We start from the raw sequence: 24,405 nt of genomic DNA, 5'->3' as shown, positions 1-24,405 counted from the left end.
TTTTTTTTTTTTTTTTAACCAAACATAGGTAGCATAAAACAAATTGGCCGAAAATGTTAAAAAATTTAGATTTTTACATTTTTTGGGGGGGGGAATTTCATATAAAAAAAAAATGTGAAAAATATTGTTATTTTTGCAAAATTGTCGCTCTTTTTTTGTTTATAGCGCATGATCAAAAGATTGCACAGGTAATCAAATACCACCAAAAGAAAGCTCCGTTTGTGGGGAAAAAAAGGACGTCAAATTCGTTTAGGTACAGCGTCGCACGACCGCACAATTGTCCGTTAAAGTCAAGCAGTGCCGAATCGCAAAATACCCCCTGGTCAGGAAGGGGGTAAAATCTTCCGGGGCTTAAGTGGTTAAAAACACATCACAAGAGTATGCTATATGCAAGCAAAAAAGAGAGGTCCTTCAGCTGTCGAGAGACCACAGGACCGTAATGCTTAGTTAAGACAGGCAAACTTGAAGGTGTCCATAGGGCTAACGCGTTTCGATAGAGAACCCTCTTCCTCAGAGCCAAAATCATAAGAGTCCAAGGATGGATTATGTAGAGTCAAGAAATTCAACATCATCAAAAGATTTAACAGAGACAGAGATGCAACCTGGGAGAGACACATTTCAGTATAAAGCAAGTGCAATGTCCTAGCACTGCTTGAAGACCCACTGTTGCTTCATGCATTGCCCTGACCATTGGATTAAATTGAGGTGACACTGTTTTAAATCTTTCGATGCTGTGGATTTTCATGACTACATAATCCATCCTTGGACTACATTATGACTTTTGTCAGCCATAGGCAGATTTTAGGTCTTGAGTCCTTATTTTCTCCCCTGCGGTCATGGATATCCTTTTTCTATATTATTGCTGGATTTGTAGCAGGCATTGCCTGTGTCAAGAATGAGTGAATTGTCATGCACTATTCTTAAAAGTCTCCTGATGAAGCCATAGCCTGACGAAACGTGTAGTGATGAATACATTGCAGTAGTACTGTATGAATATTTCTTGATGTTTTTATATGAAAATAGACATTTTAATTACTTAGCATAGCTACGTAGCTAGTCAGGTTGAAAAAAGACACAAGTCCATCCAGCCCAACCAATAAAAAAACAAAAAACAGTAAAAAAAACCCAACCATACCATCCCAAGTACACAATCCTATACCCGCAGCTGATCCAGAGGAAGGCGAAAAAACCCCAGCAAAGGATGATCCAATTTGCTACAGCAGGGGAAAAAATTCCCACGTTTATAATAAAAATAGTAAATTTTACATTCATTTTTTAAGTGACACCTTGAAAATCCTATCTGCTACTAATTTATTAATTTGTATAATTGAGGGATGTGGTGCCTTATGGCCATTTCAGACACCAGATCTCTTTCCATTGTTTTTTATATTGGTTCTTTGCTACCATTTTGTTCTTTGTGTTATTTTATACGCTTTTATTTTCACATTGTGACTAATGCCTCTCTCCGCAGTATCCCTACCACGACGATGCAGAGAAGCCGCCTCTCCCCATCGCTGCGTCCCAGTGCTGTAAGTCCACACTGACCGTCTCTGTGTTCCATAGGTCTGATCTGTGTCCACAGTTGTTGTTTTGTGACAATCGTCCTGTGTGTGTCAGCTAACGAGTTTTCCCTATTATTGTGTCATCCCATCTATTCATAGGACAGCCATCTTTTTTTTTTTTTTGATCACACCGGTTCTAATTTTGCTTCTTTTTTACATGCTTATGAATCAGAAGTTTTAAAAATATTTTTTGTCTGTTATTACTAGGGAACTTTGCTTCTTTAGATATATATAAGTGAACATGATTCGTTTTACATCAATACTCTGTGTTGCCATAATGCCAAAACTTTCCTTTTGTAAATAATATGTTGGTTTAAGGAGACATCTGGGCTGCAAGATGGGACAGGAGGGTAAGGAACTGAGGGGGGGGGGGTACACTGTTGAGTCTTGTGAAGATTTAGTGTGGTCATCAAAGGTGCCTACCTGATGTCCCCAGTGATGTACATTCAGTCCCCCTATCACCATACCAATCCCAACATAAGGAGTGCCGACTTACCATAGGGACTGAAACAACTACTTTCATCTCTTCTGTAATTATATATGTACTGTAGATGGGTGCAGCCATATACATGCATTACATACGCAGACTCTACTTGCTTTAATGGTACACAGTGACCGCGCAGCCGTTTTACAAATGCAATTTTTTTTTTAAAAAATAACATTTTTTTTAATTAAAAAAATTAGAAAACAGTAAAGTTAGCCTGTTTTTTTTTTTTTTTGTATAATGTGAAAGATAATGTTACACCGAGTAAACTGATACCTAACATGTCAGGCTTTAAAATTGCACACGCTCGTGGAATTGTGACAAACTACGGTACTTAAATCACTTTTGACCCTTTTTTTCTTATTACAAGGAATGTAAATATCCCTTGTAATAGAAATAAGCATGACAGGGCCTCTTTATTGTGAGATCTGGGGGACCTAAAAACCAAAAAAAAAAAAAATGTAATTTAACTTTTTCTAATAAAAAAAAATTGTCCCTTTAAGGCCGTTGGACAGAAATGACACTTGACGTTGCTCCGGTCCTCCTGGGCCATAGAGTCAAGTTAGGGCCATCTTGCCCTCACTCGTTGTTCTGTGGGGTGGCCTGGGGGGGGGGGGCAGAGAGAGGACTTTTGATTTTCCATGAGGGTTGTTAAGGGGGGTAGAGCCGACTGTCATGTTCGGGCCACACTCCATTAGTCCAGCAGGTGGTGGCCTGGGCGGGGGGGGGGGGGGGGGCAGAGAGAGAGGATTTTTGATTTTCTATGGGGTGCAGGCAGAGGTTTACTGTTGGTCATGGCTTAAAATATGGTTCTATTCATTTTGAAGGAGACAGCGGGGGGAGGGGTGTTGGGACTTTTCTTTTCTTTTCTTTTTTTTTTGCTTTTGGGGGCATGCAGAGTAGTTTTAAGTGTCTAGACTCCTGCAGTGCGGTACGTTACATGCTCTTGACCTCTGCTGCGCTGCACAATACATGTTGCGGACCCCTGCGCGCCGTACGTTACATGCTGCGGACCCCTGCGCGCCGTACGTTACATGCTGCGGACCCCTGCGCGACGTACGTTACATGCTGCGGACCCCTGCACGCCGTACGTTACATGCTGCGGACCCCTGCGCGCCGTACGTTACATGCTGCGGACCCCTGCGCGCCGTACATTACATGCTGCGGACTCCTGCGCGACGTACGTTACATGCCGCGGACCCCTGCGCGCCGTACGTTACATGCCGCGGACCCCTGCGCGCCGTACGTTACATGCCGCGGACCCCTGCGCGCCGTACGTTACATGCCGCGGACCCCTGCGCGCCGTACGTTACATGCCACGGACCCCTGCGCGCTGTACGTTACATGCCGCGGACCCCTGCGCGCCGTACGTTACATGCCGCGGACCCCTGCGCGCCGTACGTTACATGCCGCGGACCACTGCGCGCCCTACGCTACATGCTGCGGACCCCTGCGCGCCGTACGTTACATGCTGCGGACCCCTGCGTTACATGCTCTAGACCCCTGCGCGCTCCGTACATTACATGCTCTGGACCCCTGCGTGACGTACGTTACATGCCCCGTACCCCTGCACACCGTACATTACATGCTCTGTACCCCTGCACACCGTACATTACATGCTCTGGACCCCTGCACACCGTACATTACATGCTCCGGACCCTTGTACGCCGTACATTACATGCCCCGGAACAATGCGTGCTGCAGACCCCTGCACTCTGTCCGTCGCGTGCTGCCGCAAGGGGTGTGTGTAGGCCATAAAGATGAGTACACAGAGTTACACACTCTGAATGAAATGTGTTGTCACCCCTGCTATAAAATGAAACCATATGACACGAGGACAACTGATGTCTTTATTTGTAGGTAAAGTTGTTCCTGTGTATTAATGTCATCCGGTTCCTTAGCTTTTAGTCTGGGGGTCATTCTTTAGATATTTCCACACCAGTGGTGTTGGATGTGGATAGAAGGTCCCCCATGGGCTCACCTCTCTGATCAGACCTAATAAACATCCTCTAATGTTGTACACGTCGGAGAATTGCATGCCTGCTGGGGTTCAGGGTGAGAGATCTGTCGGAATAAATTCCATCAATTTGTATCGCTAATTAATAAGCGAGTGACGCGGCTCGGCCGCCTCTCCAGGGCTCGGTGTTTGTTTTCCATAATTTAATTGGTTTTTGCAAACAATGCTGAAAATTGCTTCACGATGGCTTAAAATCTGAGAACAGAAGCTTTGTGCTTCATCGAAATACAAATAAGCGTGCATTGATTGTGCTGCGTGCAACCCCGCCGGGGAGAACCGGGGCCTCGGATTCTGAATAGCTTTTGTTACGATTGTATTGTGTGAATGTTTTTGTTTTTTTTTTTGTTTTATTGTTTTTTTTTTTTTTTTAAGTTTTGAGATCTGGGAGGGTTCAAAATAGAAGCGAGCACGGCTCCTAGGCAGGTCACACACAGACCTCGGATCTCACACTCTCTTCACATTGGCCACTTCTGGAAGGATTTGCCCCCTTAATGACCTGGCCATTTTTTGCGATTCGGCACTGCGTTACTTTAATGGACAAATGTGCGGCCGTGCGACGCTGTACCCAAATAAAATTAATGTCCTTTTTTCCCCACAAATAGAGCTTTCTTTGGGTGGTATTTGATCACCTCTGCGATTTTTATTTTTTGTGCTATAAACAAAAAAAGAGCGACAATTTTGAAAAAATAAAAAATAAAAAAATGTGTATGTGTATATATATATATATATATATATATATGTATATATATATATATATATATATAATATAGTTTCTCACTTTATTTTATATAACATTCCCAATAAAAAAATGTAAAAATCTAATTTTTTCATCAATTTGTATTCTGCTACATATTTCTGATTAAAAAAATCACAATAAGCGTATTTTGATTGGTTTGCGCAAAAGTTATCGCGTCTACAAACTAGGGGAAAGATTTCATTTTTATTTATTTTTTACTAGTAATGGCAGCAATCTGCGATTTTTAGGGGTACTGTGACATTGCAGTGGACAGATCGGACCCCTAACTGACATTTTTTACACTTTTGGGGGGGACCAGTGACATTACTACAGTAATCAGTGCTAAAAATATACAGGTACTGTAATAATGACACTGGCAGGGAAGTGGGGATCAAAGGGTTAATTGTAAACCTAGGAGGTGTTTTCTTACTGTGAGGGGGATGGGGCCTGTAATATCAACACAGAGACCCGTGTTCCTAAATAGGAGGAACACAGGCACTCTATGTTAATAGTAGAGAGAACATCGGTCTGCTGGGTTTATAACAACAGACCGCCATTCTCTCTTCATAGGGAGTGATCGCAGTAGCCCGGCGGCAATCTCGGCCGCCAGCCCTGCGCCTCGGCCTCCCTGCTGGTGAGTGGGCGTGGGCGCCTGCCTCCGGCGGCGCATGCAAACCCACAGGATCGCTCCCACAAACTGCCATACAATTACCCTGATTCGCAGGAACCTGCCGACCTGCCAGCTGTATAACTGCGGCGGCCGGTTGGCAAGTGGTTAAAGTGGAACTTCACTCTCCCAGTCAACGTTGATTATTTTTATTACTCATGCTGCTAGCATTAGTAAATAGATAGGAAAATTTTTTTGGGTACAGCGTCACATGACCGAGCAATGGTCAGTTAAAGTAACGCAGTGCCGTATCGCAAAACATGGCCTGGGTATGAAGGGGGGTAAGTCTTCCAGAGGCCAAAAGGCGTGCTCCACTGTTGTCACCATCATGAAACCTGCCCTGATAAATACCGAATAGCCATTGCTGGATTGTATGTAGATGGAAAGTGGCTGCAGCGCTGAAATGTAACAATGGATAAAAAAATGAAAATATTTTATTTAAAAGAATGGCCGTTTATGGTAAACTTCAGTCTGTTAAAGTTTATATCTGCTTTAAGGCTTGAACACCAGGCCAATTCCATCTATGGTGCTGCCTATAATGGACCTTCCAGTGAATCTCCAGTGTCCAGGTCAGGTCACACCAAGCACATTAAGCCTCCGTTCACATTTGGCGCGACTTGCACGGACTTCACATAATGGGAGTCAATGCAAGTCGCCTCCAGATCGCCCCGAAGTAGTACAGGACCCTTTTTCTAAGTCGGAGCGACTTGTGCCGCTCCTAGTAGAATGGCTCCTGTACTACACAATGGGAGCGTGAGGACCGCGACTTGTCAGGCTGACAAGTCGCGGTCCAAGTCGTACCAGTGTGAATGCGGTCTAAAGCTTTCTGCACTTTAAATGCATAGAAAAAATGCACCTGGGCAGCACAACACACAGAGCCAACACAGTGGTGACCTATGATCCTAGCACTGGAAGATATTATTCCTACTTCACTAATCCTGTCCTAGGTAGCTGTCTGCCCTGGTGAGTCAGAGGGCTGCAACCTTGCAGCCTTCAACAGCAAAACCCACCACCACATTGTGGGGTACTATGGAGAAGACCAGGCGGATTCCTGGACCCTACACCAGTGGGCACACTGAGCTTTGTGTCTCATCTTTGCCTTTATACTATTGCCTACCCCAGCTGCTATAACTGCCTCCTGCTAAACCAGTCTGCCTCTTGGTGGGGATATACTGGATGGTGGGGATGGACTCTCATCACAAGGAGATAAAGTTTCTGGGACATTCTGTCTAAAAAGTGATGAGTATATCTCTTTTACTCACCTCCTCCTCCTATCGGCACTGTTTTTTATGTTGCAATATCAATCCCATACTACCTACACCCTATTGTGTGTGAAAAATATGAGCGCCATTCCTTTTGCTTGCTCATTCCCTGGCAGCCAGATCTTGACCATATTTGACACTAAAAGCTTGGATTGGAATTGATGCACCTCTGTTGTAGGTGGGCAATGGCTCTAGCTAGGCATTTCCTTATCGCTCCAGATGGAATTCAGATAGATGGGAAAAAAATCATACTAAAGGATCTAGAGCAGGCTTTCTCAACCTTTTTTTTACCCCAAAGGAACGTTTAAGTTTTCTGGTCCCTGAGTACCCTATGATTATTTGGCGGGCATTGGGAGAAATGCTTCTTATATTGGTGATCAGTGGGAAGAGTGTTCCTTACATTGGTAAGTGGGAAGAATGTTCTTTACATTGGTGATCAGTGGGAAGAATGTCCCTTACATTGGTGGTCAGTGGGAAGAATGTCCCTTACATTGGTGGTCAGTAGAAAGAATGGCCCTTACCTTGGTGGGCAGTGGGAAGAACACCGCATACATTGGTGTGCAGTGGAAAAAATGGCCTTTACATTGGTAATCACTGGGAAGAATGGCTCTTACATTGCTGGCCAGTGGGAAGATTAGCCCTTACATTGGCGGCCAGTGGGAAGAATGGCCCTTACATTGGTGTTCATTGGCCAGAACGGCCCTTACATTGGTGTTCAGTGGGAAGAATTCTCCTTAAATTGGTAATCAGTGGGAAGAATGCCCCTTCCATTGGCAACCAGTGGGAAGAATGCCCCTTCCATTGGCGACCAGTGGGAAGAATGCTCCTTCCATTGGCGACCAGTGGGAAGAATGGCCCTTCCATTGGCGGCCAGTGGGAAGAATGGCCCTTCCATTGGCGGCCAGTGGGAAGAATGGCCCTTCCATTGGCGACCAGTGGGAAGAATGGCCCTTCCATTGGCGACCAGTGGGAAGAATGGCCCTTCCATTGGCGGCCAGTGGGAAGAATGGCCCTTCCATTGGCGGCCAGTGGGAAGAATGGCCCTTCCATTGGCAGCCAGTGTGAAGAATGGCCCTTCCATTGGCGGCCAGTGTGAAGAATGGCCTTTCCATTGGCGGCCAGTGGGAAGAATGGCCTTTCCATTGGCGGCCAGTGGGAAGAATGGCCCTTCCATTGGCGGCCAGTGGCAAGAATGGCCCTTCCATTGGCGGCCAGTGGGAAGAATGGCCCTTCCATTGGCGGCCAGTGGCAAGAATGGCCCTTAGGTTGGCCAGTGAGAAGAATGCTGCTTACATTGGTTGTCATGGGGAAGAATGCTCCTCTTTTTAGTGACGTCCAAATGTTACCATTACAAACTGCTACAAAGTTCATAGTTACATAATTTAGTCTGGTTGAAAGAAGACACACAAGTCTATCTAGTTCAACCAGTAGCAAAAAATTGAATAAAATGCAGGTGGCATTGTGCCCCGGACGCTTCAGAACCATCAAAGAAGAAATCAATCAGCCACAAATTAAGGAACCCCTGGCAACCTTTTGAAGGAACCCTATGGTTCCAAGAAACCATGATGGAGAATGTTTGGCTGATATAGAGCCCTAAACTAGTTACTCCAAATCAAGCCAACACATTTCTATGGCTGTGCCCCCTTTATCAGGGCTTAGAATGCTGAGTAAACTTTGAGAATGGGACTCTCGGATATCTGTAAGTTACTGCTGGACAAATGACAGTCTAGCTTGGAGTTAACATCTAAGTGAACCACCTCCTGCCTTATGGCGGCCTGTGGCTGGGATGCCTCGGGAGTTCTTCAACAGATATAGGCTTGTGTTGCCTGTACTATATACATTGGCCTAATTGTGCCCGGAAGATCCAAATGCATGCATGGTAAATGCAGATATCTAGCTAGACAGTATCTGAAAAGATATTGCATCTGTATGCATTTTCCTTTGTTGAAGCAAGTATTTTTATTGCTATTAACAAGGTCATAAATGTTTCTTTTGAAAAGACGCGGTGAAAGCATATGTTCCTGAAAGGCTTATACCGCTCCCGCCATGCGTTCTTCGCATTGACAGCTGTTACATGGAAGGCATAGAGTATATTTATATAGGAGCATAGAATATATTTATATATACAAGCTGTGTTCATAAAATCTAAACGTGTTTTAAAAGAAAAATAAAAACAAGTCTACGTTGCACTGTTAGCGTACGTTATATTTGTAATGGAGAATTCCAAAAAACACGAAGACCTTAACCTGTCCCTTAAAGTAGATTGCAACACGAACTGGATAACATTTGCTAAAGCATAATTTATCAGTAAAGAAAATACTATTCACTTTTATTTTTTATTTATTTTTTTATTCCTTAGTACATCCCAGTGCTGCTGATCTCCCCGTACATCCATTTTGCAGCCACTTCTTGTCTACATGCACTTCCTGCTGCATGATTTTTCTTAGGGTGGGTTTCCTGATGGTGACAACAGTGGACCATGTTGGGAAGTGGAACTGGAATTGCCCTGACATGGACCATCATCTCAACGGATTATTTGAAAGCTGCTTATATTTTGCCTTCCCTGGTACTACCTTTTACCTTCATCAACATGCTAGATAAATTGGCTATGCAACAATTTACGTATTTATTTATTTTTTCGACTCCATGATGTGATATGGGTTTCTGTGTTTCTCAAAGCAATGCAGGCAGATCATGATATTATGGCATTGCTTACTAACTTGCACATCATAAAAAACGTACCTTGGAACAAAGCCCTCTAGCAGCGTGCTATCTGCCCCTGGTCTTCCATCTGCCCCTGGTCTTCCATCTGCCCCTGGTCTTCCATCTGCCCCTGGTCTTCCATCTGCCCCTGGTCTTCCATCTTCCCCTGGTCTTCCATCTTCCCCTGGTCTTCCATCTTCCCCTGGTTTTCCATCTTCCCCTGGTTTTCCATCTTCCCCTGGTTTTCCATCTTCCCCTGGTTTTCCATCTTCCCCTGGTTTTCCATCTTCCCCTGGTTTTCATAGTTACATAGTTACATAGTTACATAGTAGGTGAGGTTGAATAAAGACAATAGTCCATCCAGTTCAACCTGTGTAGGTGTGTGTGACTGTAATCATCTAACATAGCCCTCAATCTCCTGATCCTTGAGATGTAAGTCTAAGAGTCTTTTGAAAGTCACCATACTACCCGCAGAAACCACCTCTTGTGGTAGACAATTCCACAATCTTGTAGCCCTAACAGTAAAGAACCCCCCACGTTGCCTGAGGTTAAAACGCTTCTCCTCTAATCGCATTGTATGTCCTCGAGTCCTCATGCAATTCCTTCGAATGAACAGCTTTTCTTCTAAGCTGAGATCCCCATTAAGATATTTATAAATTGCTATCATGTCCCCTCTCAGACGTCTTTTCTCCAGGGAAAATAAATCGAGCGATTGCAGCCGCTCTTCATAGGTAAGGTCCTCCAACCCCCTAATCAGTTTAGTTGCCCTTCTCTGGACTTTCTCCAGCTCCAACACATCCCTCCTGAGGACTGGCGACCAGAACTGGACAGAATACTCCAGATGCGGTCGGACCAGAGTTTTATAAAGTGGAAGGATTATAGTCTTATCTCTGGAATACATCCCTTTCTTTATGCATGCTAATATTCTGTTGGCTTTGGAAGCTGCCGCTTGGCATTGCATGCTGTTGCCTAATCTATCATCAACTAAGACTCCCAGATCTTTCTCCATTTTTGATTCCCCCAAGGGTTCCCCTCCTAACGTGTATTGTGTTTTTATGTTTTTGGTCCCCAAGTGCAAAACCTTACACTTCTCCACATTAAACCTCATTTGCCATGTCGTTGCCCACTCCGTAATTTTGTCCAGGTCATTCTGTAGGATATCTGCTTCATGCTGTGCAGTTATTGCCCTGGCCAATTTTGTGTCATCTGCAAAAACTGATAACGAACTACTGATCCCTTCCTCAATGCTGTTTATGAATAAATTGAACAAGGTTGGTCCCAGGACTGAGCCCTGGGGCACCCCGCTTACTACCTCAGACCAGTCTGAGTATGCGCTGTTTATTACTACCCTTTGGACACGGCCTTTTAGCCAATTCCGTATCCAAGAGCAAACCCTGCTGTCGATACCTGCAGACCTTATTTTATAAATTAAGCGCTTGTGGGGAACTGTATCAAACGCCTTAGCGAAATCCAAGTACACCACATCCACTGGTCTCCCCCTATCTAGCTCACAGCTCACTTCCTCGTAGAATGCTAAGAGATTGGTTTGACAAGATCGCCCATTTGTAAACCCGTGCTGGTTACTACTGATGATGTTGTTGTCTTTAGCATACTCTACGATATAGTCCCTTATCATCCCCTCCAAAAGTTTACATATTATTGATGTCAGACTGACAGGCCTATAATTTCCCGGGATATGTCTCTGGCCCTTTTTGAATATCGGAATCACGTTAGCCTTCCTCCAATCCCCTGGTACATCTCCTGTCCTAATACTGTCAGCAAAGATCAGGAACAGTGGTCTAGATATAACCATACTGAGTTCCTTGAGTACTCTCGGATGTACGCCATCCGGGCCTGGTGATTTGTTTGTGTTAAGTTTATCCAGTCTTTCCCTGATTTCCCCCTCTGTTAGCCATAGTGGCAAGTCCTGTGTATTACTACTAACCATACAGTCATGGTCAGTGTACCCCTCCGTTTCCTGTGTAAAGACTGACGAGAAAAAAGTATTCAGCACGGTTGCTTTTTCAGTGTCCTCTGTAACCATCCTCCCATCATCGCTAATTATGTGTGCAATATGCTCTGCCCTAGTTTTTTTGCTGTTGATATATTTAAAGAATTTCTTTGGGTTTTTTTTACTATCCTCCGCTATTTGTCTCTCAAAGTTGATTTTAGCCATCTTGATTTCGTGTTTACACTTCTTATTTTCCTCCTTGTATTGCTGGAAGGCCGATACGGTGCCCTCTGATTTATATTTCTTGAAGGCCAATTTTTTTCCCCTAATAAGTTTTTTAATGCTACGGTTTAGCCAGCCAGGTTTGGCTTTGTCTCTTCTAAATTTATTCCCCATAGGAATGCACTGCAAGATGCCTTTGCTTAATATTGTTCTAAAGCATTCCCATTTTTCCTCTGTGGTCAGTGATCCCAGGGTTTGGTCCCAGTTTACCCTTTCCATCAATGAGTACAATTTGGGAAAGTTTGCCCTTCTGAAGTTTAGGGTTCTTATGTTCCCCACTTGCCTTTTTATATTGTTATTTATACTAAATGTGATCATCCTGTGATCGCTAGAGCCCAGGTTGTCCTGGACTCCTACCTCCGAGATTATGTCTGGGTCATTAGTGATCAATAGATCCAGGATAGCATTCTCTCTAGTAGGGGAATCCACCAACTGCGACATGTAGTTATCCTGTAAGGTTTCCGTGAATAGCCGGGCCTTATGCGAGTGTGCAGTCCCCTCTTCCCAGTCAATGTCGGGATAATTGAAGTCCCCCAATATGATGACTGATCCTAGTTTTGCCGCTTTACCTATTAGTGCTAAAAATTCCAGCTCTACCTCCTCCCCTTGGTTAGGTGGCCTATAGCAAACCCCCACAACTACTTTTCCCTTATCTTCTTCCCTATCGAGTTCAACCCACACAGATTCTAAATCCATGCTCATCCCATCCGTAATGTCACTCCTTTCTAGCACCTTTATATTGTTCTTGACATAGAGACATACCCCTCCCCCTCTTTTACCAACCCTGTCCTTCCGGTACACCGAATACCCTTGGATATTGGCCAGCCAGTCATGTGAGGGGTCGAACCAAGTCTCCGTTATTCCCACAAGGTCTATGTCCTCCTCATGTACTAACATGTCCAACTCATCCATCTTATTAGCTAGGCTCCTGGCATTAGCATATACACCTCTTAGTTTTACGGACGTTAAACGTGATTGGCGGTTTTGTTTATTTCTGTTTGGTCTGCTGTTCTCCCGCACAGACCCGCCAATTGATGTTGTTGACCTACTGTCGCTGTTGACCCTACAACTGCCTTCAGTCCTCTGCTCCCTCCTGACTGATTCTATTTCTGAGCCCTCCCCCCCGTCTCCTAGATTAAAAGCCCCTCCAACTCGGTGGCCATCTTTCTCCCCAAAAGAGCTGTACCGTCCCCATTAAGGTGCAGCCCATCCTTACTAAAGAGCCGGTAGCTGACTGAGAAGTCAGCCCAGTTCTCCAGGAACCCAAACCCCTCCTTCCTACACCAATTCCTTAGCCACTTGTTAACTTCCCTAAGCTCCTTCTGCCTCTCCTGTGTGGCTCGAGGTACAGGCAGTATTTCAGAGAAAACCACCTTGGAGGTCCTTTTCCTCAATCTATTACCTAAGTCCCTGAAATTGTTCTTAAGGATCCTCCACCTACCTTTAACTTTGTCATTAGTGCCCACATGCACCATGACCGCTGGGTCATCCCCAGCCCCGCCCAACAATCTGTCTGCCAGATCTGCGATGTGCCGAACTCGGGCGCCCGGTAAACAACAAACTGTTCGGTTCACGCGATCTTTTTTACAGATTTCCCTCTCTGTCCTCTTGATAATTGAGTCCCCAACTACCACAACCTTTCTAACCTTTCCTGAGTTACGGCCCCCCTTCTTCCTGGAGCCGTCCCTCCCCTGGCAGCTGGGGGAGGGCGCATGCTCCAGCACTGCCACCCCTGAGTTGATATCCCCCTCAACCTGCAACTCGGCAAACATGTTAGGGTGTACCAACTCAGGACTGGCCTCCCTGACTCTCCTCCCCCTAACATTCCTAACAGTCACCCAGCTGCATACCTCTGCTGCTTGCGTCTCCTCTGTTCCTTCCTCCTCTATGCTGACCCCTGCCAGCGCCTGATGGGTAAAGTCCAAGCTCCTTTCCAGGTTGTAGATGCCACGCAGTCTTGTCACTGTGCTCTCTAGATCCACGATGTGGGCTTCCAGAGCAACAAGTCGCTCACATCTTGCACAGCAGTATTCGTCCTCGATTGTTTCATCAAGGAACGCATACATGCCGCAAGAAGTGCACTGAGTGGCATCCCCAATCCTGTCGGACATTATTACCCTCTACTCTATGGGGATAATATTAACGACCTGCTCTTCCTTACCTACACTACCTCTTACTTCCCTGGTACAAAACCTGGGGTACCCACCAGTCGCTAATACCCTCACCAGTCACTAGATACTCACCAGTCGCAAGGATCCTCACCAGTCGCAAGGATCCTCACCAGTCGCAAGATACTCACCAGTCGCAAGATACTCACCAGTCGCAAGATACTCACCAGTCGCAAGGATACTCACCAGTCGCAAGGATACTCACCAGTCGCAAAAATACTCACCAGTCGCAAAGATACTCACCAGTCGCAAAGATACTCACCAGTCGCAAGATACTCACCAGTCGCAAGCTACTTCACCAGTCGCAAGGATGCTCACCAGTGCAAGGATACTCACCAGTCGCAAGGATACTCACCCGTCGCAAGATACTTCACCAGTCGCAAGGATACTCACCAGTCGCAAGGATACTCACCAGTCGCAAGGATACTCACCAGTCGCAAGGATACTCACCAGTCGCAAGGACACTCACCAGTCGCAAAGATACTTCCAGTCGCAAGGATACTCACCAGTCGCAAGATACTCACCAGTCGCAAGCTACTTCACCAGTCGCAAGGATACTCACCAGTGCAAGGATATTCACCAGTTGCAAGGATACTCACCAGTCGCAAGGATACTCACCAGTCGCAAGGATACTCACCAGTCGCAAAGATACTCACCAGTCGCAAAGATACTCACCAGTCGCAAAGATACTCACCAGTCGCAAGGACACTCACCAGTCGCAAAGATACTCACCAGTCGCAAAGATACTCACCAGTCGCAAGGATACTCACCAGTCGCAAAGATACTCACCAGTCGCAGGGATACTCACCTGTCGCAAGGATACTCACCTGTCGCAAGGATACTCACCTGTCGCAAGGACACTCACCAGTCGCAAAGACACTCACCAGTCGCAAAGATACTCACCAGTCGCAAAGATACTCACCAGTCGCAAGGATACTCACCTGTCACAAGGATACTCACCAGTCGCAAGGACACTCACCAGTCGCAAGGACACTCACCAGTCGCAAAGATACTCACCAGTCGCAAGGACACTCACCAGTCGCAAGGTACTCACCAGTCGCAATGATACTCACCAGTCACAAGATACTCACCAGTCGCAAGGATACTCACCAGTCGCAAGGATACTTACCAGACTTCCCAGGTACTCAGTTGCAGAGACAGTCACACAGCAGTCAGTCGCAGTACAGACAAACAGCTATTGATTTCTTACAGAGTACAGTCACACAGCTTTCCCCCTGTTTGCAGCTGCTGCTTTACTCACAGCTGCTGACACACACACACACACACACACACACACACACACACACACACACACGCACACTGGGACGGATGTCTCCTCCTCCTCACTGGGCACGGACGGTCCTCCTCCTCTTCTTCCAGGCACTAAGGAAGGCGGGTTCTGACCTCCGCCGCCGCCGCCGCTCTCTGCTTTGGCTCTCGTCCTCCACCTCCGCTCAGTTGCTGGTCCCTGCACGGTGCACCCGCACCCCTTGTGCGGCTTCCCCCGCACGTGTCCCCGCAGCTCCTCTTCCTTCCTCCTCTCTCCCTTGCCGCACGAACCGCACGAACCCTCACTTCCGGTTCCGGTTCTAGAATGAAAGATCCAACTGCGGAATGAATGAAAGATCCAACTGCGGAATGAAAGATCCCCTGGTCTTCCCCTGGTCTTCCACCTGCCCCTGGTCTTCCACCTGCCCCTGGTCTTCCACCTGCCCCTGGTCTTCCATCTTCCCCTGGTGCTCCATCTTCCCCTGGTGCTCCATCTTCCCCTGGTGCTCCATCTTCCCCTGGTGCTCCATCTTCCCCTGGTGCTCCATCTTCCCCTGGTGCTACATCTTCCCCTGGTGCTACATCTTCCCCTGGTGCTACATCTTCCCCTGGTGCTACATCTTCCCCTGGTCTTCCATCTTCCCCTGGTCTTCCATCTTCCCCTGGTCTTCCAATCTGCCCCTGATCTTACAATTTGCCCCTGATCTTCCTTCCGGGTTTGCCGACTTTGGCTGTGTGTATAGCCGGAGCTGCGATAACGTCACTCCCACACATGCCCCGGGGGAGCCCTCGGTTAGGGCACAGTGCTCTGAAGGCCTGGCACGGTATGCCGGACCTTCAGAGCGCGTGCGCTGGTGACGTCACCCAGTGCATCCTGGGAGAATATCTCCTTTTAAACAATATATTTTTATTGGGTTTTTCAAAAAAAGAGGGGGGGATATACAAACCGGGGCATGTGAAAAACTTCCATGACACACAGGTCATTGCATAACAATATACAATATCAACAATGTTCATACAAGCAGTAAATAGAAGAGTAACATTCAAAGGCAGCGGAGGTCTTAGATTCTAAGGGGGCATAAGGCTCCTCTCCCTACCCGACTCAGCCCTTCCAACACCTGAGTCTCATTTTGGCCAGGGTCGAAGTGGGCCAGAATATCTCCTAAACAGTGCATGTTTAGGAGATATTTATTTTACCTACAGGTAAGCCTATAAGGATTAATGCACAAAGCAGACTTTACTACCGCTTTAAAGCAAAATTCAACAGATATTTTCTGTACTTGTTGAAAATGATGTTGCCCTAATAAAGAAAACTAATGAAGCCAACATTTCTAAAGTCTGGTAAACTTTTTGAGTTTAGATACATTTTAAAGCAAGACTGGAGCCAAAAATAACATGATAACAATTTACCAACCCCATTACAAAATAAAATATCAAAACCAGCTTTTGCTGCTTTGTTCACCTTCCGTACTGAGATTTCCGCTGTATTACTTTTTTCTGCCACTGCCACAATGTACCCTCTAATTCCAAGTCATCCTGAAACCACCCACAGCCAGTTACTGGACAGAGAAAGAAGAAGTGGCACAGCGATGATGAGCTCATCTTCTGTCACACTGCTCTCTCCTCCTATCAGCAAATGAACTAATGGGCTCCTTGTGCTACTTCTTCCTCTCACACTTCAGCCCTGCTATACAGGGGCATCAAGAGGCTGATACCACATTCAGTTACATGCTGTGTTATTCACCTTCAGTACAGAGATTTCCCCAGTGGTACTTTTTTCTGCCACTAGATGTCCTTAGTCTAATAGGAACATCATTTAACTCTCTCCCTATAATCACAGGTCATCCTGGCCCCACCCATAACCTGTGATTGGACAGTGAAAGGAGAAGCGGCATTGTAATGAGCTCACCTGTCATTTGCTCCTCATATCAGCACATAAACTGATTTGCTTCTTGTACAGTGCTGCTTCTTTCTTTTCACACTCCAGCCCTGCTGTTCAGGGACTGCAAGAGGCTGATACCAGGTCACATTCAGTTACTTGCTGTGCTATTCACCTTCAGTACTGAGATTTACACTGTGGTACTTTTTTCTGCCACTAGATGTCAGCCTGATAGGAACATCATTTAACTCTCTTCCTCTGATCTCAGGTCATCCTGACCCCACCCACAGCCTGTGATTGGACAGTGATGAGCTAATCTGTCACTCTGCTCTCAGCACATGAACTGTGATTGACTCCTTGTGCTGCTTCTTCCTCTCTCACTCCAGCCCTGCTGTACAGGGGCCACAAGCGGCTGATACCAGGTCACATTCAGTTACTTGCTTTGCGATTTACCTTCAGTACTGAGATTTCCAGGTCAATTGCCCCTCCCCATCCCCAAATATCTACTCCCAGTCCAGATTCCCAGTGTCTCTCCCAGAATCGGCAGCAGGCCAGGGCTAGTATAGCCACGCCGCTGGCCTATACTACCCCTGCAGTGCACTGGTTGGTATCGCCGCCTGGCATCTAACAACCAGTGACGTCATGATGGCCAAAGGGGGAGGAGAGCGAAGCCCCAGTATTCAGAGCGGAGCCTTCTTCCTCCTCCACCACCGCGCGCCTAGTGATTGTTGGCTCCACCCACCTCCTCCCTCCAGCTTCTCCAGGCTCTAGCGCGGTGAAAGATGAAAGCAGCTGTGTGTTGCTGGCTGCCTCCTTATCTTAAACTCTATTGCTCTTCCATGGGAGCTCCATCCCCCAACCAAAGCACCAAAGTATTACCTATAAAAGTGAGTACAATAATGTCTAAAATCACAGAATACAGTCAGGTATGGATGCCATTATTTATGAAAAAGTGCTGCCCTTTTAGTATTGACATTTATTGTCTAGTTCAATCTTAAAGCCGAATTCCAACAAAAAGGGGAGGTTCTGCTTTAAGGATTCGTTCCCGCTCCTCTTGCACAATTGGCACTTTTGTGGAGGGGGGAGGAGAGCAGGTACCCGATTTTGACAGGTACGTGCTCCCACTTCCTCCCTCCCCCCTGCAGTCTTCTGGGACACAAGCAGGTCCCAGAAGACTGCATCCACCAATACAGGATGCGTCATGCGACTCGCGCATGCGCAGTGGGTGTACGGCTGCGCAGCCGCAAGCTGTCACAGCGGGGTGCCCATATTGAAGATGGGAGGACAGAGGAGGAAGACGGCTGCGGTGAGCTCACCACTGGACCATGGGACAGGTGAGTGGCTGTTTTTTTGAAAAAGTCAACAGCTACACTTTTTGTAGCTGTTTTTTTATTTATTTATTTTTTTCTAGGTGCCTGGAGTTCCTCTTTAACCACTTCTGGACCGGGTCTATTTCTGATACTTGTTTACAAGTTAAAATCCGTATTTTTTTGCTGGAAAATTACTTAGAACCCCCAAAACATTATAATGTGTGTATGTGTGTGTGTATATATATATATATAGAAATATTTTTTTATCAGAGACTCTGGAGAATAAAATGGCGTTGTTGCAATATTTTTATCACGTGGTACATCGTCGCAATATTTTTTATTTTATATATATATATATATATATATATATCTTTTTAATTTTTTTAGCAGAGACCCTAGAGAATAAAATGGAGGTTGTTGCAGTACTTTGTCACGCTATATTTGCGCAGCGGTCCTACAAATGCAATTTATTTTTGGAAAAAATACACTTATGTGAATTAAAAAATAAGAAAGCCATAAAGTTAGCCCAGTTTTTTTCTCTAATTCAAAAGATAATGTTACGCTGAGTAAATTGATACCAAGCATGTCATGCTTCAAAATTGCGCACGCTTGTGGAAAGCCGACAAACTTTGGTACTTAAAAATCCCTATAGGTGACAATTTAAATTTAAATTTCTACAGGTTACCAGTTTAGAGTTACAGAGGTGGTCTAGTGCTAGAATTATTGCGCTCGCTATAACGTTCGCGGCGATACCTCACGTGGGATTTGAACACCAAATACATACGTGGGCGCGAGTTCGCTTCTGCGCGCAAGTGTCACTGTTTTAAGCATGGTTAGGACCATATAATATGTTAAATACAGTTCTGTAAGCAACACCCTATTTTCTGGCAGTGCCCCTCCCGGGACTAGACTCTGGATCCGCCCCTGGCCTGGAGCAGCTTTAACTCTGCGGCACTGACCCTTTACCGTTCCCCAGAGATGGCTTCCCCCCGGCATCTCTGATTATTTTATTCAGACCTTCCCTGTAATTCTACAAGAATATCTGATTGACGCGTCGTGACTGTGGCGCTGTCCCATTCAGCGACTGATTATAGGCGCCGCTCGCGATCCCCTGCCTTGCAGCGTGCACGTTCTTGGAGGGGGAAGGAAAGCTCAGCATTGCAGATTATGTATTTCATGACAAACGATGGGAACAGTCTCCTTCTCAACTTTATAATTAGCGGAGAGATGTTGGTAATTGTGCAGGCAGATGGCTTCTTAGTCGGGTGATAGCACCGTGTTATTAGCGGGCCCCGGCATCCTGTTGTCAAGGAGAAAATGAGCCATTTTGGCGATTCAGATTACAGTGCGCGGTGAAGTACAGGAGGCAGATTATCTATAAGGGTTAATTAGAAGACATGGAAATTTATCATTTAGCAGATGCAACTAGGCAAAAAAAAAAAAAAAAAAAGTTTAACGCCGTTTCCCTCATTAACTGTAACAAGTGAGCGCCGAGCGCTTTTCCAGCTGGCGGCCCCGTGGATTGACATTACCATGCCGGCAAAAGTCAGTACAGGATTTCTGTTCTCATTTATGACAGCCAATCAAAGCAGCTCAATTAAAGGGAAACTATACTGTAGGAATCTGGGAACACCACAGCTACGTCAAAGGCAGTTTGTAGTTTATTTTGTTACATTGTCTATGAAGAGCCGTGGTAAGATGACTTTTTTAGGTTTACATTTCTAAATATGGGCGGGGCTGTCCTGCAGAGCTGGTGGTAGGTGGGGCTGTCCTGCAGGGCTGGTGGTAGGTGGGGCTGTCCTGCGGAGCTGGTGGTAGGTGGGGCTGTCCTGCAGAGCTGGTGGTGGGCGGGGCTGTCATTCAGAGCTGGTGGTACCTGGGGTTGTTCTGTGGAGCTGGTGGTGGGCAGGGCTGTCATGCAGAGCTGGTGGTAGGCAGGGCTGTCATGCAGAGCTGGTGGTAGGCGGGGCTGTCCTGCAGAGCTGTTGGTAGGTGGGGCTGTCATGCAGATCTTGTTGTAGGTGGGGCTGTCATGCAGATCTGGTTGTAGGTGGGGCTGTCGTGCAGAGCTGGTTGTAGGCGGGGCTGTCATGCAGAGCTGGTTGTAGGCGGGGCTGTCATGCAGAGCTGGTTGTAGGCGGGGCTGTCATGCAGAGCTGGTTGTAGGCGGGGCTGTCATGCAGAGCTGGTTGTAGGCGGGGCAGTCATGCAGAGCTGGTTGTAGGTGAGGCTGTCATGCAGGGCTGGTGGTAGGTGGGGCTGTTATGCAGAGCTGGTGGTAGGCCGGGATGTCCTGCGGAGCTGGTGGTGGTGCTGTCCTGCGGAGCTGGTGGTAGGTGGAGGTGTCCTGCGGAGCTGGTGGTGGGTGGGGCTGTCCTGCGGAGCTTGTGTTGGGCAGAGCTAGTGTTGGGTGAGGCTCTCCTGCAGAGCTGGTGGTAGGCGGGGCTGTCCTGTGGAGCTGGTGGTAGGCAGGGGTGTCCTGGGGAGCTGGTGGTGGGTGGGGCTGTCCTGCGGAGCTTGTGTTGGGCAGAGCTGGTGTTGGGCGAGGCTCTCCTGTGGAGCTGGTGGTAGGCGGGGCTGTCCTGCGGAGCTTGTGTTGGGCAGAGCTGGTGTTGGGCGAGGCTGTCCTGCGGAGCTGGTGGTAGACAGGGCTGTCCTGCATAGCTGGTGGTGGGTGGGGCTGTCTTGCGGAGCTTGTGTTGGGCAGAGCTGGTGTTGGGCTCTGCTACGGAGCTGGTGGTAGGCAGGGCTGTCCTGCGGAGCTGGTGGTAGGCAGGGCTGTCCTGCGGAGCTGGTGGTAGGCAGGGCTGTCCTGCGGAGCTGGTGGTAGGCAGGGCTGTCCTGCGGAGCTGGTGGTAGGCAGGGCTGTCCTGCGGAGCTGGTGGTAGGCGGGGCTGTCCTGTGGAGCTGGTGGTAGCTTGGGCTGTCCTGCGGAGCTTGTGTTGGGCAGAGCTAGTGTTGGGTGAGGCTCTCCTGCAGAGCTGGTGGTAGGCGGGGCTGTCCTGTGGAGCTGGTGGTAGGCAGGGGTGTCCTGGGGAGCTGGTGGTGGGTGGGGCTGTCCTGCGGAGCTTGTGTTGGGCAGAGCTGGTGTTGGGCGAGGCTCTCCTGTGGAGCTGGTGGTAGGCGGGGCTGTCCTGCGGAGCTTGTGTTGGGCAGAGCTGGTGTTGGGCGAGGCTGTCCTGAGGAGCTGGTGGTAGACAGGGCTGTCCTGCATAGCTGGTGGTGGGTGGGGCTGTCTTGCGGAGCTTGTGTTGGGCAGAGCTGGTGTTGGGCTCTGCTACGGAGCTGGTGGTAGGCAGGGCTGTCCTGCGGAGCTGGTGGTAGGCAGGGCTGTCCTGCGGAGCTGGTGGTAGGCAGGGCTGTCCTGCGGAGCTGGTGGTAGGCGGGGCTGTCCTGTGGAGCTGGTGGTAGCTGGGGCTGTCCTGTGGAGCTGGTGGTAAGCGGGGCTGTCCTGCAGAGCTGGTGGTGGGTGGGGCTGGTGGTGGATGGGGCTCTCCTGCTGAGCTGGTGGTGGGTGGGGCAGTCCTGCAGAGCTGGTGGTGGGTGGGGCTGTCCTGCGGAGCTGGTGGTAGGCGGGGATGTCCTGCGGAGCTGGTGGTAGGCGGGGATGTCCTGCAAAGCTGGTGGTAGGCGGGGCTGTCCTGGGGAGCTGGTGATAGGTGGGGCTGTCCTGCGGAGCTGATAATGGGCTGAGCTGGTGGTGGACAGGGTTCTCCTGCGGAGCTGGTGGTGGGCGTAGCTGGTGGTGGGCGGGGCTGTCCTGCGGAGCTACTGTGCACAATTGCAAATTATGCATTTCATACATCTTACCTTGCCCTTCTGTTGGCATCCATAATGGGCATGTGCAGACTGCTGCCTCTTATAAACTCTGATTTCATCATCACTTGCCTGCTGCCTGAGTGTCGCACAGTGATGATGTTGCACACCTGACTAAATCAATCACCTGATGGGTTGAAGTCCTTGCCCTTGCGTTTGTGCTCCAAGGTGCATCTCTGCTAGCAGTCTTCTGTTCTTCTTGTTTCTCCGTGTATGACCTGGCTTGGCTGACGACTCTCCTTGCAGACGACCCGGCATTGGCAGTCTACCCGCTTTTGGACTCAACCTCGGCTTGGATGACTATTCAGCGTTTCCTTGGGTTTGCCAACTACTATTGGAAATTTATCAGGAACTTTTCCTCTTTAGCCAAACCTATCTCTGATCTGACCAAGGGGAGCAGCTTGCTGCCATCCAAGCTTTCGAGGCTTTCAAGTCTGCTTTCGCTTTGGCTCCTATTCTGTCTCATCCCAATCCTAGTTTGCCCTTTGTCCTAGAGGTGGATGCATCTGAGACGGGAGTAGACGCCCTCCTGTCTCAGCATCAGACACCAGGTGGACCCTTACTTCCTTGTGGGTTCTACTCCAAGAAGCTTTCTCCAGCTGAATGTAATTACGAGATTGGAGACAGAGAGCTCTTGGCCATTATATTGGCTCTCAAGGAGTGGAGACACTTGCTCAAGGGTTCTGTGGTTCCAGTTCTCATTCTCACCGATCATAAGAATCTGATGTGTCTCATGGAGGCCAAGAGGCTCGCACCCCATCAGGCCAGATGGGCCTTATTCTTGTCTTGTTTTAACTATGTGGTCTCATATTTGCCCGGCTCTAAGAATGTTAATTCAGATACCTTGTCTCTGAGTTGTCCAGGGAGGACTCCGTGCGGACACCGGTCATACCTTCAGATCATATCCTGGCTGCCATCCGCACAATTTTCCCCCTCTTGGGGAACAGATCTTGGCTGCTCAACCTAATGCTCCCACAGAGAGACCTGCTGGCAAATGTCTTTTACCTGAGGAGTTGCGCATAAGACTGATGAGCACGTACCACATTTCCAAGACTGCTGGTCATCCTGGTAAGAACCAGATGTCCTTGGCTATTTTCCGTCAGTTCTTGAGGCCATCTCTCCACACTGATGTTGCTGCGTATGTGGCTGCTTGTTCGGTCTGTGCCCAGAACAAATCTCCCCGGAAACCTTCCCTTGGGCCTACTGCATCCTATTCCCAATGGGGATCGTCTCTGGTCTCACCTGGTCATGGATTTTATTGTGGAACTTCCCACATCTGGGGGTTACACGGTTATCCTCATGGTTGTCGACCGGTTCTCCCAAATGTGCCACTGTGTTCCGTTTAAGAGGCTGCCCACCACTCAGGAGCTTTCCTAGGTGTTTGTCAGGGAGGACTTCCATTTACACTGGGTGCCTAAGGAGATTGTCTCGGACCGTGGGAGTCAGTTTGTCTCCAGGTTCTGGCGTGCCTTTTGCTCCCAGTTGGGTATTCGACTCTCCTCCTCCTCGACCTACCATCTGCCGTCCAATTGTGCTGCTGAATGTTCCAACCAAGCTCTGGAGCAATTTCTCCGCTGCTATATCTCTGACCATCAGGACAATTGGGTTGATCTGCTACTCCCGAGCGCAGTTTGCCAGGAGCTCTGTCGTCAACTCGTCTTCAGGAATGTCTCCATTCATGGCCAATTATGGGTTCCAACCTGCTGTGTTGCCTGAGTCGTTCTCGCCACAGGACATTCCAGCCATGGAGGATCATCTTTGTGCCCTCCGTTCCTCTTGGGTGCAGATTCAAGAGTCTTTATGGGTCTCTGCACAGCGTTGGAAGCACCAGGCAGACCAGAGACGTTTATCTGCTCCTTCGTACCAGGTCGGGGAGAGGATGTGTTGACCTGTAATCTCAACCTCAGGTTGCCCACTCTAAAACTGACACCCCGTTTTGTTGGGCCTTTTAGCATCCTCCGTAAGGTGAACCTGGTGGCCTATGCCCTTGGTCTTCCCCCTGGCATGCGTATAATCCAATGTATTTTACATGTCACTTTTGAAACCACTAGTTTGCAATCGCTTTACTTCACTTCCTTGCCCTCGTCCCATTCCTGTGGGCAATGTATGAGGAGTATGAGGTTAGCAGCATCTTGGATTCTCGTCTGTTCCGAGGTCAGGTTCAATACCTGGTGCACTGGAAGGGTTATGGTCCTGAGGAGTGCTCCTGGGTTCCCTCAACTGATGTTCATGCTCCCGCCCTTCTGTGTGCTTTCCATGCTCGCTTTCCTCAGAAACAGTTTTCTGCTTCGCAGAGGGG

At 47.9% G+C, this 24,405-nt stretch overlaps 1 protein-coding gene across 1 annotated transcript in view; it reads left to right on the top strand.

Annotated features, from left to right (window-relative positions):
• Positions 1-24,405, top strand: part of UNC13B (unc-13 homolog B) — a 703,803-nt gene that overhangs the window by 223,086 nt on the left and 456,312 nt on the right. Inside the window, exon 6 of the mRNA XM_082256386.1 lies at positions 1,472-1,529. Coding sequence (XP_082112512.1) covers positions 1,472-1,529 — 58 coding nt within the window. The remainder of the gene's footprint in view (positions 1-1,471; positions 1,530-24,405) is intronic.

Source organism: Pelophylax lessonae (genome assembly GCF_965119305.1).
Source record: "Pelophylax lessonae genome assembly, chromosome: 1".
Classification (NCBI taxonomy): Eukaryota; Metazoa; Chordata; class Amphibia; order Anura; family Ranidae; genus Pelophylax; species Pelophylax lessonae.
This window is presented reverse-complemented; position numbering and strand designations above follow the sequence as displayed.